Source organism: Sceloporus occidentalis, unplaced genomic scaffold (assembly GCF_023333645.1).
Source record: "Sceloporus occidentalis isolate IW3139 unplaced genomic scaffold, rSceOcc1.0.p SCAF_2, whole genome shotgun sequence".
In the NCBI taxonomy this organism is placed as follows: Eukaryota; Metazoa; Chordata; class Lepidosauria; order Squamata; family Phrynosomatidae; genus Sceloporus; species Sceloporus occidentalis.
Window position 1 is genome coordinate 81504373 of NW_028316982.1, and position 15244 is coordinate 81519616.

Consider the following 15244-nt stretch of genomic DNA (forward strand, 5'->3'; position numbering starts at 1 on the left):
CACAATACTCAAGGGAGGCTGGGAGGGGATCAGATCACTTATAGTCCTCCAAAATCTTCTGACTTTCTTCTACCCATTTTAGATCAAGGGAAGTTATAGTGCCATTCTATTTTGCTTTGGTCAGTCTCCACCTGAAATACTGTGTCCAGTTCTGGGCACCACAATTCAAAAAGGATGTTGAGAAACTGGAATGTGTCCAAAGGAGGGTGACTAAAATGGTGTAGGGTCTGGAAACCATGACTTATGAAGAAAGACTTAGGGAGCTGGGTATGTTTAGCCTGGAGAAGAGAAAATTAAGAGGTGATATGATAGCCCTGTTTAAATATTTGAAGGGATGTCATACTGAGGAGAGAGCAACCTTGTTTCCTGCTGTTCCAGAGAACAGGACCTGGAACAATGGATGCAAACTCCAGGAAAAGAGATTCCACCTCAACATTAGGAAGAACGTCCTGACAGTAAGTACTGTTTGACAGTGGAACATATTCCCTCAGAGTGTGGGGGAGTCTCCCTCCTTGGAAGGAGGCTGGATGGCCATCTGTCGGGTATGCTTTGATTGAGAGTTCCTGCATGACAGGGGATTAGACTGGATGGCCTTTGAGGTCTCTTCTAACTCTATGATTCTATGTAATATTAGAAGGGAGGTTGGATGAGGACTGAGGAGGCTATAGCCTTCTCAGCTCTGTTATGATAGCTGATTCATGATAATGCATATATTATTGTCATGTGTCTGCTACTGGAGCACAGCCTGTGTTGATCCTCCTCACTGATCTGTCTCCCTGATTCAGGAAACAGGGAAAAGGTTAGTCTGGAGTGGGGTGGTGGGAATCGTCAAGGACTGAAAGGGAAAAAAACAAGAAATGAGCTTAAAGAAAGTTTTCTGCATTGGCATTTTCAGACTGTAAAAAAAAAACACTTTTCTAGCTCACCTCTCAAGTATACAAATATTATTTCCATCCCTATATGTTGAGGAAAGCAGCAGTAGAATGTTTAGGGTTTCTGCTTATTCTACATGTGCTTATTGTTTTAAATTTTTTAATCTCCATTCCATTTTTTTTTACAAAGTGGATAACAAAAGAAAACACTTTTAAAAATCACCTCGAATACAGAATAAAATGACTCAGTTTCAGAAGAGATGGTGCTCTCTTTGCATTGTACATACATTAAGATCTCAGTTTCTTACACTACAGAATCTGCCCACAGCAGCAGAAACCCAGAAGTCCGTCCCGTTCAGTTGTAGGAATAATTGATTCAGTCACTTTATAGCCTTTTAGTTCCCATGAATTAAGAGTTACTAGCATTCTTCCCCTGAGTCTTACCAGCTTTTAGGATTTACAAGCTCCACTTGTTTCAGCAATACAGCTAGTAAGGTTCTTGATCTGGTGCTTATGCTGAAAGATCCTTGCGGCTTGGCAACTCTTTTCCCAGGTGAAATTACAGACTCTTTGCAGCCAGTGCTTTTTCACAAAGCCATTTGACTGAGATTTTTAGTGCTTTTTGAAGAAGGCCTATGGTCTGAAAAGCAGAATTTTCACTTGGAAAAATTCTAGATTGCAAATAAATTGGAAAGGTCTCATAATATTATGGTCTGAAAAATAGCATTTTCCCTTGGAAAAACCCTAAATTGCAGATAAACTGGAAAGATCTCATAATAATTTGAAGTAATCACCTTGGTTAAATCTTTATGTCTCTTTTAAAATTACAGATATGTCTCTCAACAAAACCTATATTTTAGGCCAAGATGAAACTTGTAACCTGTAACAAGTATGGAAATCGCCATTTCCGACTTTGTACAGCACTGTGTATAATTACAGCGCTCTAGAAATAAAGTTTAATAATAATAATAATTTCCAAGTTCTCAGAAAAGTATTAAAGATTTCTAACCCCCCCCCCCAAAAAAAAAGACCCTAGTTGTTATGTAATAGTGAAATCTGAAAAATGAGGTTAGATTACAATATGTCTGTTCCTGTATTTTCTCCCTTCAAGGACCTAATACCAGTGGGGGGGGGGGGCTGCATTTGCAGGGAATGAGCACTTGAAAAAATACTGCAACACCTTTGTCAAAGCTCTTTTTCCCTGGTCTTGAAAGCAACTCCCTGGAACTTTTTGCCAAAAAGACCAAAGGGGTAAAGAATGGTCTCTGGTGGCACACCCAACAAGGTCTAGCCTTTGTGTGTTCTTCTCACTTGCCAATTTGTGGGGAGAAAGGGTAAGATAAAAGAGATAAGCATCCAGGAAAAGAAGAAGATGAACTTTGAAAACTTCCTAAGAACTGTGTAATTAAATAAAAATGCGAAAAACGATACGATGTCATTATTAGCATGAAACAAAGAGCAGAGTGTGAAATGAAAAAAAATCTTACATGGTGAAACAGGATCTCACTTAATGCTAAAGTCTTTCAGATACTTCCCTATGACTAATGCTAGCACCTTAACTTGCTTGCTTTTGATGAATAATGTAATGTGAGAAGCCCATTATACACTGTCCCCCTCTTTCAACCTATTCTACATTGTTGATTTACCCATGACTTGAATTTAATCATTTTTATATTAGGTTTCTATTGTTGGAAACCATTTTTAATGTTCACCTTGAATTGTGAACCATCTGGAAAGTGTATTAATAATCCGAATACCTATATCTCTATTTTCTGAAAAGTCCTCCACTATAACCCCTTCAACAGACTACAATCACTAAATCTGGAAATCTCTGAAGTACATCTATTTCTAATTAAATGACCTAAAAATAGAAATATGTAGATAACTAATATAGTTATGTTATCTTAATTAAGATCCTATGCAGTTCTCTAGATGTATGAACATATCTCTTTGGTGAATGCTGATCTTTTTAAAATATAGCAACTATTCATTCAGGTGGGAAACACACTAATGAAGAGAAACTGCACTTGCATAATGTTTGCCTTCATAATAAAAAAGAAATCACTATTTATCTTTTAGAATTCACAATTTATCATTTAAAGGCAAAACACAGCAAAATCAAATTGCCCTATTAAGGTAACAGTCCTATGCACACCAAGAGAAACCCTGCTGAACAGTGTGGATTTTATTTCCTAATAGGATTTCATACAAGTTCAGAAAAGAACCCTACTGTATAATGGTGGAATTGGCCAAAATGTGCGCTTTGCATGTGGTGAAATGAAGAGGAGCAGAAGCTGATGGTTTATTATTCTATGTATTCTTCAGTGGGCTTCTGTTTTATGCTGCTAACTAACTGGTTGTTACTCTTGAAATAATTTTATTAAACAAATAACAAAATTAAACAATGGAATTTAAACCTGAATTTTCTAGTCCAGGAAAGATGTAAAAGGAAGCCAGAAATTAGCAATAAAAATTAGCTCAATACAGCTGGCCCTTTCCTTACACAGGGGATCTATTCCAGAACCCCCCCCCCAACATAAGGCAAACAATGGGGCATGTCCTTGCGGTGCGGGACGGTGAAGCATGCACGCCACAGGCACTCGCACCATTTGTTGGGTTGCTGTGCGGCTTCACTGTATGCTTGAAGCCGCATATGGTGCACCCGCGGGCAAACTGTATAATAAAAAAAATTAAACTTTCAGATGTATTACCCTGACCCACATCATTTTGTAAAGAAAACATGTAACTTTCATCCTTCTCTAAGCAAGAAACAACTTCACTAAACAACAAACAATTCATCCCAAACTGTAATACGGAGGGATGTAGGACACTAGGGATGTAATAGGTATTTGACAATTTCCCAAATGTGATCAAAATTTGGTGATCTCAACCACTCAGGAAACACTGATGGGAAGATAAATTAGCACTTGGAAAGTTCCTGCTATTTGCAGGAACTTTTTTCCCCTTTGTGCCACAGCAAAACAGCACAGTTTTGTCAACTCTGTGCAGCCTTAAAAGCTGCACAGTTGGAATACAACACAACTTTCCATGGCAAAATTGTGTACCTGTACTAACTAAAACTGCATAATTTTTACAAGTGTTTCAATAGTTCAACAGTGAAAAGGGGTGAATGGAGTAGAACATTCTTTGAATGCTAAACCCTAAATCTACACACTTTAACTGTGAAAACTACAACAATTTCCCCCTCTATTTCAATTTATACCCATCAAAGCTGCTCCTCTCTTGCCACCCTTCCTCCACTGCCCTTTTTTGGCTGTTATATTTGCTTTGTTTTTGTTTTTTGCACAACTTGCTTTCTGAACTCTCTGGGCTTTGGAATTTCCCTCTTTACTTTTTTTAAACTTTATTTTTTCTACTTTTTTTACAGCATAAAAGTTAACATTCATCTTCATTGTTATATAACAATTATATGACAATTGTTAAGATTAAATAAATTATAGGGTTCACTTCTTCCATTCAATCTTCCAATTTTTTGACCAAACATAGACTTCTCAGTCATTCCTACCATCACTCATACCTCTCTCTTTCCTTTTTTCGTGACTTTCGTGCTTGGTCCAGAGTTATGTTATTAAACTGAAAACTCTTTCACAGCAGGCATTAGACACAGGTATGGAAAGTGCAAAAGAGACCAATTTCATCCTTTGGCAGCCTCTTGCAAAATCTCAAAACATAGACCCATCTCTGATATATGTTCTGCTCTTTGGGAATAATTTGTTTCCTTGCTGTAAAACAGAGTAGTCATCATATAACTTGTCAATGTCAATTTCAGTGTGGAAAGCTGTGGCATGTTTCGACATCATATCATTTATCCAGATATTCAGTGCAACATAGTGTCTCAGGGGCTTCCTCTCTGAATTTTCTATTAGCTAGAGACACATTATACAAAATGACTGTGTTCATTTCTATGTACTCAAGAAGGCCTTTTCTTCTGCACAATTCAAGGATGCAGGCCTTCAGGGCAAGAACCAGATCAAAACGCTCTAACAACCCTTCTTTCAGGATCAGACCCAAGATTCCACTGAGTCCTTCGGGACTGGGTTCTTGGTAGAAATCAGTAATACAGGATCAGGTCTAAAGTCAGGACTAGGCTCTCAGAAGAAATAAGTAGTGCTGAATAAGATCCCAAATTGCAATGAGGTCTTTTAGGATCAGGCTCCTAGATGAAGTGAGTGGTGAATCAGGTCCAGTCACAGAAAGCACCTTCAGGTTGGTATTTCAGAGCGGGTAAATGGGGTTAGACTGGGCTACACCATAATAAAATCCTTCAGGATCTGGTCCTAGCATAGCCTACTTCATGGATATGTCAAGCTAAACTTGAAAGGTTGAATGCAGAAAGAGCCTAGTCCACTGCTCAGTGGATGGTCAATACTCAGCTCTTCTTCTCTCACACTGCTGGCTGTCCCTGCAGCTCTACAAGTCTTCTAACTCCAATTGGCAACATTCACTGAGGCCTCATTGCCATGTTTTCCTCTTCTCTTTATTCACTGTTAACCTCCAACAGCTTCCTGTTTCAGCCTATTGAGACAACAGGCTAGTGTCAGACCATCTCAAGAGGTCCTTGGCTGAATTCCTGGTCGTTTCAGACCAAACCTGAACACTACAACAAATACAGACCCAACCAGGGTTCTCAGATCTAAGGACCTAGCTCCTCTTCTCCAGTCCTTAGGATAAGTGAAGGAGATCTCAGGGTGAGAGAAGTGCCTTGTAAAGATGTGGTTGGCTTCACAGCTGCAGTTGCTGTAGACTCTCCAGAGGCTCTGCCTGAGGAAAATACTAAACTGCCTCAGCAGACGCTGCCACGGGAGTTGCTGAATATTGTATTATAATGGTCCCATTTATGCTATGATATGAACTGGTCTGAAAACTGGTTTAAAGCGGGGGGGGGGGGGTCGTTCATACTTGCACCAATTGTCTCTGACATGATTTGCAAGGGAGAGTGCAAAACCCACTTAAACTGGTGTTTTTGAATCCGAGGCAATTACTGCTTTTTTTCAAAAGCACCATTTTTTTTGAAGGAGACTCCAATGGGAACAATCCCATTCAGAGCATCCCACTGCTGTCTCTGCTCTTCCTCCTCATCCTTCCTCCTCCTCCTCTTCCCCCTGCCCCTTGCACCTTCTGTGTTCTCCTTTGTCCTCCTTCCTCCTCTTCCAGTCCCCCCACAGCTGACTTGTCTTCCTTTGTCCTCCTCCTTTCTCTTTCCTCCTTTGTCCTCCCCCCTCCTCTTACTCCCCCCTCCTGCCACAATCAAATATCTAGTGGCATTTTATCCCTATCGGCATTCCCCTCCCCAAGTGTGAATGGCAATAGGGATAAAATCCTATGGAGAGATTCAATCATGGCAAACATAAGTTGGAACTTCTATTCAGTATCACATCAATGATGCGATTTGAATATCTTCAGTGCAAAAATGTAAGTGTGAATGAGCCCAATGTATTGGCTTTTCCTATATTGTTATTAATTTTCCCATTCTATTCCTCCCTCTCCTTACCCTAACTGATTGAAACCACAGTACAATTTCCTTTCTTAGTTAAATGTTTCTTCCACCCCACTCCCCACAATTCCTGGTTTAATGAGGTCCCTCCCTTCTCTGTCCTCTTCCCTAGTTGCACTTACCATCTTCCTCTTTTCCATTATCCCTCTCTCTTATTCTCTCCCCCCTCCCAGGTGCCCAATTATGACTACCTATATCTTTTCCATGCTTCCCCATCCCTTTTTTCTTATTCCTCCCTCCTCACATTCTTTAGGTATGTTCAGTATCATTCCTTCTCTCACCATTTCCAATACCAGTTTCATTTATATACCACTTCATACTGCACTGAGCAGTCTCTAAGTGATATACAACTGTAAGCTAATGGCCCCCAACAATCTGGGTACTCATTTTAGCAACCTAAGAAGGATGCAAGACAGATAACACACTCTCCCGGTTCAGGCTGAAGCTGAGCCATGCACACCTAAAGCGGCCCAAACCCAGCCAAAAAATAAGCATAAAAAAGCACTCCTTGCTGGCAGTCCATTGTGGACTGAGCTGATGGCTAGCCTCAGGCCCATGGCTTCTGGTTACCACGGTCCCAAATTGCTCAAGGCACGCTTGCAAGTTGTAATAGCCAGAAGCCACGCCAAGCCACCTGTCAGCTTAAGGCATTGGAAATCTTTATTTGTTTGAACTACATCTCCCAAAAGACCTTAAAAGGGTGCTCGCAGTGGTGTCACAAACAGAAATAGGAAAGGTTTGGGGACAGTTCCCCCCTCCCCTCTTCAGTGTAGCGTTTGGAAAACTTTATTTCCAACTGGACAAATATTTTCTAATTAATTAGTCCTCTTTTCTATTATTTGAATATACTCTGAGCAACTGTGCTTGAGGCTTAACATACTGTCCTTGATTAGATCACCAGGACCTGCCCCCTCTGACAGGGACTGCCTCTCCCTCTCAGATTTTGGCCCTGAAAATCTCAAGGCCTAGGATGCTCCTGACCGGGCAACCTTACAAGATAGCATATTGTTCCACTATGTTACAATAAACAGTCAAACAAAAGACTTACCTGTGGATAAAAATTCTTTATTGGTTTCCACTGTTCACCATCCGTGAAGTAAGGGACTATTATTTCATACTGCTCTGGTTTGTTCTTCGGAGCCCATTGCCTGGAGAATTTTAGTTTGCTGTCTGCTTCCTCTCCTAGGATAAAATTAAGAAGTGCTTCATGTTAGTAAAAGCACAGTATATTGCTAAATGAAATAATTTGATAATATAATAAATCAATGCTACATCTTATTATCTTCTCCTAGGATAAAATTAAGTATGTGCCTCATGTTAGTAAAAGTGCAGTATATTGCTAAACTGATAATGTAATAAACCAATGCTACACCTTATTATCACTAATTGGGAAATTACTAAATGACATTGTAATTAAATAGATGTTCATGCAGTCTGTCTTTTCAGTTTCACTTTCTGTGTCGGATCAGCTTTCACAGTAGAATTGAAAAAGCTTGTATGCGATGAAATCTTTTGATGCCACAATTGTGGCAGTCCTGGAAGAACTGTCCAAAGCACTCCTCAGTCAAAATTTGGGAATCAGTTTCAGTTGTTGAAGTCTAAAGAAATGGGCAACATGTTGGCTCAGTTCTGTCTTAACCTGGCTGACACACAGGGTTGCAACATGAATAAAGTATAGGGCTGCTGTCCTTTCAATGGTTGTGTAAAAGAGGGAATTTCCACAGGTGTTGTGGAACATTTTATGCTTTTATTTCATCTAACAGATCTAAAGAGGTAGTGATTGTCTTCTTATATCAGGAAATTATGCATGTTTCCTCAAACGATCACTCCCTGCCCAGGCACATCCAGAAATGCTACTATCTTGTTGATGGTGGTGATGGGAAAATGCTAATCTCTTATCACTAGAAGATTGCTGGTAGTGGAAGAGCCTAAAGCTTTTCCTAACCTCAGTGATCCTGCCTGTAAGAAGGTGGTTTTCCCATCACTTATTAACAACACAAAAAAAAACAGCAATCTTTCTGCTGTGTATGTGTGAATGATGTGCACACAGGTGTGCGTGTGAGGGGGGAACATATGGTTGGAATCTGCCTGAACCACAGGTCAGGGAATTTTCCAAGCTAGCCTTCTCAGAACACACAGACTAACTCACTCTTACTTCAAGGACCCACTTGGAAGCTAGGGACTGCTGAAGCAAACTGCTCAGGATCTGATGGCTTTCCCTCCTGATGGTAGCAAAAAAGACTTTTTACTGCCTTCCTTCACTGCTACTGTTCCCACAGTCTTCTAAAAAAACAACAACATATGTAGCTATGTTGCTGCCTACTCTTGCATAGTTAAGGGGTTAGTGAGTTCTACTGGTGTACTGAAACAACAAGATCTTGGCGTCAGGTTGCCATAAGTCAGGACCTCCAAACTGGGACAAATGTAGGACAAAATTTTTAATATGTAGGACACTTTTTTAAATGGAGGACACACGGAAAAAAATGGGTGATTTTTTTAAAAAATGTTAATATAAATGCGGAGGGGAACAGGCAGGGCGAAGGAGCCTCACTGAAGCGAGGCTCCTTGGCCCTGTCAGGAGGGGAGGGGGCCAGGTGGGGAAGGAATCCTCCCCTCAGGGAGGCTTTCTTTCTCCACCTGGGCTCCATCCCTGCCGGCGGAGCCAAAGCGGGAAAAGAATCCTCACTGAGGGGAGGATTCTTTCCCCCCCTGGGCTCCGTTCTCAGCGGCAGAGCCCAGGCGGGAAAGAAGTCTGGCCTCAGCGAGGCTTCTTTCCCTCCCTCAGCTCCGGCAGAGCCAAAGAGGGGAGGGAAGCCCCCCTGCCTAAGGAGAGAGGCCTACACAGGCCTCTCTCTTTCTCCCGCCCCCGCTGTTGCAGACTTTGCAACAAAGCCCAGGGGCGGGGGCAACCTGGGGTGAGACCATGCAGACCCGACCAAAACCGGGAAAGTCCCGCCCACAGGCGGGATATGGCAACCCTATCTTGGCGTCATGTGTATGCATATTTATGGCCCCTGGCTTCCAGTCAATGCTAAATGTGTATAGACCCTGGGGCAAAAAAATATTGTACACTCTGATCTAGACCTAATGCAGCCTGGTTTCAGGCCAAGGTTCAGATCTAAAACAGTCTTGGCTGTCCTGCAAAAAAGAACTCCAGGGGAGACACAATGGGAATGTATCTCCATTAATGATCCAATGAATACCATCTATTATCATATCTTACTGGCAGGAATTTTCAGACAGAAATGGAGTATGGGACTGGACAGATATTATCACATTAAATTGTTTTGCATGTGTGTGTGTGTTGTGTAATTTTAAGTCATTTTTTACTTGTGGGGAGCCTAAGGCAAACCTATCATTGGATTTTCTTAGCAAGATTTGTTCATAGGAGGTTTGCCATTGCTTTCTCTGAGGCTGAGAGCATGTGTCCTGCCCAAGGTCATCCAGTGGGTTTCATGGCCAAGCCAGGAATCAAACCCTGGTCTCCAGAGTTGTTGTCCTACACTCAAACCACTACACCATCTTTGTTCTATATACAGTTGGTCTATATACACGGATTTTTTATACACGGATTCAAGCATCCACGGTTTGAAAATATTCCAAAAAAGTATAAATTTCAAATATCAAACCTTGATTTTCCATTTTTTACAAGGGACACCATTTTGCTATGTCATTATATTTAATGGGACTTGAGCATCCACAGATTTTATTATCCACGAGGGATCTTGGAACCAAACCCCCCAGTGTATAACAAGGGTCCACAGTACTGTTTTGTTTCATAACAGTTCCTCTCCTCAGTTCCAAATGACCATATAAAAGCCAAAATAAAATAGAAAAAAGTTGTACATCAGATCCTTTATCAATGTGTGTGTGTATGTGCCTTTGCCTATCAATGTATAGCAACCCCATGAATTTCAGAGTTTCCTTAGGTAGGGAATACTCAGTGATGGTTTTGCCAGTTCCCTCCTTGAAATATAGCCTACAGCCCCTGGGATTCATTGGTGGTCTCCCATCCTAACCAGAACTGACCCTGCTTAGCTTCCAAGACCAGACAGGGTCTGGTGCCTTGACAATATTTAGACCCTTTTACCAATAAGCAGTGTAGTGGCTTGAGCACTGGACTATCTGGAGACAATGGTTCAAATCCCAGTTTGGCCACATAAACCCACTGGGTGATCTTGGGTAAGTCATACTCTCTCAGCCTCAGAGAATGGTAATGACAACCTCCCTCTGATGAAACATGTGAAGAAAACCCCACAATAGGGTTGCCTTAGTGTCACCATAAGTCAGACACTACTTGAAGGCACATGACAACAACAAGTAAACATAATTTCTTCCACCTGCATAGTTCATTTCATGTTATTCAGTGGACAATAGACTTCAGTCTGGATTTCCCCATTCAGCTGTACAATTCTGTTTAGAAACAAGTGGGGGGATCATGTATGTCACTGTATCCACAGGTTCCTCTTGGCAATTCAAGTCTAGTTCACTCTGAAATGATAAACCTCTGTTGGGATTGTGCCACTTCAGACTGCTGATGTGATTAAATGTTCAGTTATTTAAATATATTCCTTCCACATTAAAAAAAAAACGTATGCTGGAGGTAGGATTATTCATGGCATACAGGTTTCAATATTGTAAAGGACAATTCAACCAAATGGTAGACATTGCAAGTTTATTACAACAGACATTCTATTACAGCTATAATTCTCAAAAGACATCTGAATGACAATTAAGAAATTTAAAAACCACTATGAAAACATCCTAGAAAGGACAACAATTTTGTTGTTCTTGTTGTGTGCCTTCAAAACATTTATGACTTATGGCGACCCTAAGGTGGACCTATCACAGAGTTTTATTGGTAAGATTTGTACATTTAAAGGAAAAAGTCATACAACAACAACAGGAAGAAGAAAACAATCCAAACAACAAAACAGTATCACCTTATGTTAATTGTTCTGCTCTGTTTAATAATAATAATAATAATAATAATAATAATACATTTTATTTTTATACCGCTTTTCCGGAAGATCTCTTACTCTGCACATGTTCATCTCCCAGTTACAGAAGCTACTAGATTTATTTAGCACAAAGGTTTTAACAATAAAAATGTCTGAGATCAGATTGTTATTTCTCCTTTTAACAATTTATTCTTCTCCAGTTGTGCTCCATTTAACAAGCTAAAGATTTTTTTTCACAGCAGAATTAATTTTCAATTATCTCAGTGGCTCCAAAAACCTTTCATCTAGCGCATGCAAATCACAAAGCACTGAAGAGCCCTAGGTGTCCAAGATGCACATTAGTAAAAGAAGCATCTCAAAGAGAGGAGATGTAAGCCCTGACTGAGCTAGCGCAGCATGCTCGACCAATCCAGCTTAGTTAGATTAATACTGCTGTGCCAAAAAAGCAAGATGTATGTAATATGCTAGTAGTTTCTGAACTGTATTCCCTACTTCCTCATCACACTAATAATATTATATCTGGCCCAGAAACAAATTTATGCACTTTTACTCACACAGAGTTTAATAGGACAAGCAAGCATATGTTTACCTTTCTGCCACTGAAATAGACCTAAGGCTAAGTAACTTAGACTGGATTAGCTAAATTTCAACTTTCAGTTTTAGAATTTTGTACATAAATGTATAAATGCATATACATAGTGCAAAATCATAAATGACTACAACTGAGCTTATGCATGCATGCAGGCGGAAGTCCTATAGGAATCCAAAGTACATGCTAAAGGAATCTCAGCTACATATGAGATTGCAATTGCTACAACATAAAATATAGTAAAAGAGTCAAGTCAGCTTTGCAGTTTGTAAACTATTATGCTTTTTGTTCTATTTTTTTCTAAAGTGAACCCAGATGGTTAGAAAATAAAATTTATTCTAGAATGTCTTAGAACCGGATATAATGCATACCTTTAAACATATTCATGGTATCTCAAGTATTTTGTCAATACGCTACACTTTTCCCTATCTGATCATATCTAGCAGTAATACTAAATCTAAACTCATTCCTATAAATTACATTTAATATATGATTCACACTACCAAGCAAGCAGCAGTATTCACAGAGTGGGAAGAAGCAGGTTAATTTCTATGCACCATCTTTAGTACTGATCAAGTATGTATTCATGCATTCACTGCTTGGGCTTTGAAATGAATGACAAAAAATAATTTCCAAAAATGACATTTTAAAACTTTGAACTGACATGCACAAATCCACTGAGCCTGGGATTTTGTCTAACAGTACATGCTAGCAATTCCTAGCACATGTTGATTTTCAGAAGAGACAGTGGACAGCCCAGCCTTGTATCCCATTTTAATGTAAAAAAGGATGACAGGGGCGGGGAATATTGGTCATAACTTGTGCTCTTGGTGCTGAATATAAAAAGTTTATCTATTTCAGAAATATTTATACCCAAATAGAGGCTAATTTTAGCTAGGCTAATTTTAGGAAACTCAATTTATTGGCTAATTTGGTATAATTCCATATAAAATTAACCAGTACTGTGAAAATAAAAGGACCAGTATTTTAGTAATGGTCTTCTCAGCATCTAAAGAAATAATGACAGGCTTATCAGTTTCATCCAAATGCAATGAAGCAATGAAGTCCACAACCAATCAAATATTATCATCTTCCTGCCTGAGTATAGATGAATCATGGCTGGTCAGGACTTACAAAGATTAAATGGATTTTTGTAATTTACAGTGGGCCCTTCCCTTACGCGGTGTAAGGGAAATACGGCACAGCGTATGGTGGAGCCCCATTAAAAACAATGGGGCTCGTGCCCTCGGTGCAGCACATGCACCATGGGGGCATGCACCATTGCTTCTTCCAGCATGCACCATTGCTTCTTCCGGCGCAGCTTTCAGCATATGCTGAAAGCCACGTGTGGCATGCCCACATATAACACGGGTGCACTATATTATCTAACATAGCTTCATTATTTTGATATCAACATTAAATAAGGATATAGGGAGGTAGTAAGCACAGTAAGTATGATTCTTGCAAACTTTAGATAAGGGATATAGGCATCTTCATTTGATGATAAAGAGAGGGTGCCAGATTTTCAAATACCTTTGCAAAGCTGGAGCAGTCTTGGTGCTAACAGACTGAAAAAAGCACTGTACCATTCAATTGGAAACCCATCAGGTCCAAAACACTTTCAATTTCTCATACCTGCTATAACACTGAAAATTTCCTTTGAATGCAGAGGTCCCAAAAGAAATTGAAGTTGTGATGTGCTAAAATGGGGAAGGTCAATATGAGAAAAAGGAAGTCTCCGTTTCCTGTTGGTGAATTTCATTATCAAAGCTGTAAAGATTCACATAAAATTTGCCTTGATCAGATTAGTGGCAAAACCAGACCTGTTCACCCTAATATATGCCAGTACAGTGGAATGAAAAAGGACCACCTGAACTTCATACAACCCACCTGCCCCATAGAGAGACACCATTTTACACAAATAGAGCCTCTATGGGGTCACTACATGCTCTTGAGCTTGATGGCTATCTTCTCATATTCTCCAGATGTTCATGTGAGCATCACAGGGAAATGTGAACTGGTCTTGGGGACACAACCTTAAGCATCAAAACAATTCTAAATGTTACAAAGGTATACAGTGCTCACAGCTACCTTCAAGTTTAACTCAGAAGAGTCCTAAAAACTCAGCATACACCCTACATACAACAACACCTCTACCACCATTATTTGGTAAGAGCTTCACTACATCAGGTCTTGGCGATGAAACAGATGGTCAAAATAAACAGGTTTCTGGCCAGTTTCAAGATGGGGCATTTAGATGATGCATGTCTTGAAGCCAGCCAGAAAGCACACCCAAGCCACACTACTGGGAAAAAAGCCGGACTAAAAAGGAGCTAGATTTTTCCGCTTCTTCTCGAAATGATCATATTGAATGGTACACGCATAAATGCACCAATGCCAAGGCTGCTCTAAAGGGGGGCTTTTGCCAAACCCTAACCCTAATTGTTCATATAAACACCCTGCTACAGGAGTGTATTTCAAAGGGATGGAGGGGCCGTACTCAAGTGGTGGGAGTGGTGATGCCCAAAAGAGAAACCATGACACCTCTCATGAAGATGAGTACAACATATACAAAACAGACAGTCAAAGAGAAAGCATGGGGTGAAGGGGGTGTGAATGGAGCATGACTGTACCTTGCCAGACACCTCTGCTCCAATGCTCTGTCCTGGTGAAGTGCTGCACATGCAACAGCCATCCAATGGGATCACAGTCGCCAGCAATTTGCTCCTGTGATGGTGCGCAGGGATGGTGGGGTGAATAGTAAAAGTACCCAGCAGCACAGCTTGAAGCCATGCTATGTGGTCATGGTGTGTGCACTCCAGCCGCCTTCAGGGCAGGCAGTGCAGGCATTGCAGGCGGTGGGGTTTCAGTGTGGCTTCAAAAAGGCAGCTTTAAACCACTTTTTCCTACCTGTCTGTTTCACCCCTTAGGTAAATCACAAAAGATCTCATTGTTTTGCATCAGATTTTAGAGGTAATTTATTTAGCCAAGAGGATGTGCATAGTCATGTGCCCACTGACCCTAGAAATAAGGACATACCAGAGGCTTTGCTTGGACAATTATTTGATTACAGATAATTTATACCCATCCCCGGCTATGAGCTGAATGAATGACACAGACAGACAGACAGACAGATCCTTAACTATAAAGTAGACAAGTTCCCATTTGTATATCAAAAGGATTGGGTTTACTGTAGCAAAAATTATCTATACTTCTACTGTAATGATTTTATAAATAATGGGTTAACTGGACTGTAAACAAAAACAAGAAAGCATACCATCTAAACATCATGTCCTAACCATGACAC

The 15244-nt window shown here is 40.3% G+C and overlaps 1 protein-coding gene across 1 annotated transcript in view; it reads right to left on the minus strand.

Moving 5' to 3' along the window:
* ADAM12 (ADAM metallopeptidase domain 12) overlaps positions 1–15244 on the minus strand; it is a 297265-nt gene that overhangs the window by 264185 nt on the left and 17836 nt on the right. The window contains exon 2 of the mRNA XM_089510130.1: positions 7436–7569. Coding sequence (XP_089366256.1) covers positions 7436–7569 — 134 coding nt within the window. The remainder of the gene's footprint in view (positions 1–7435; positions 7570–15244) is intronic.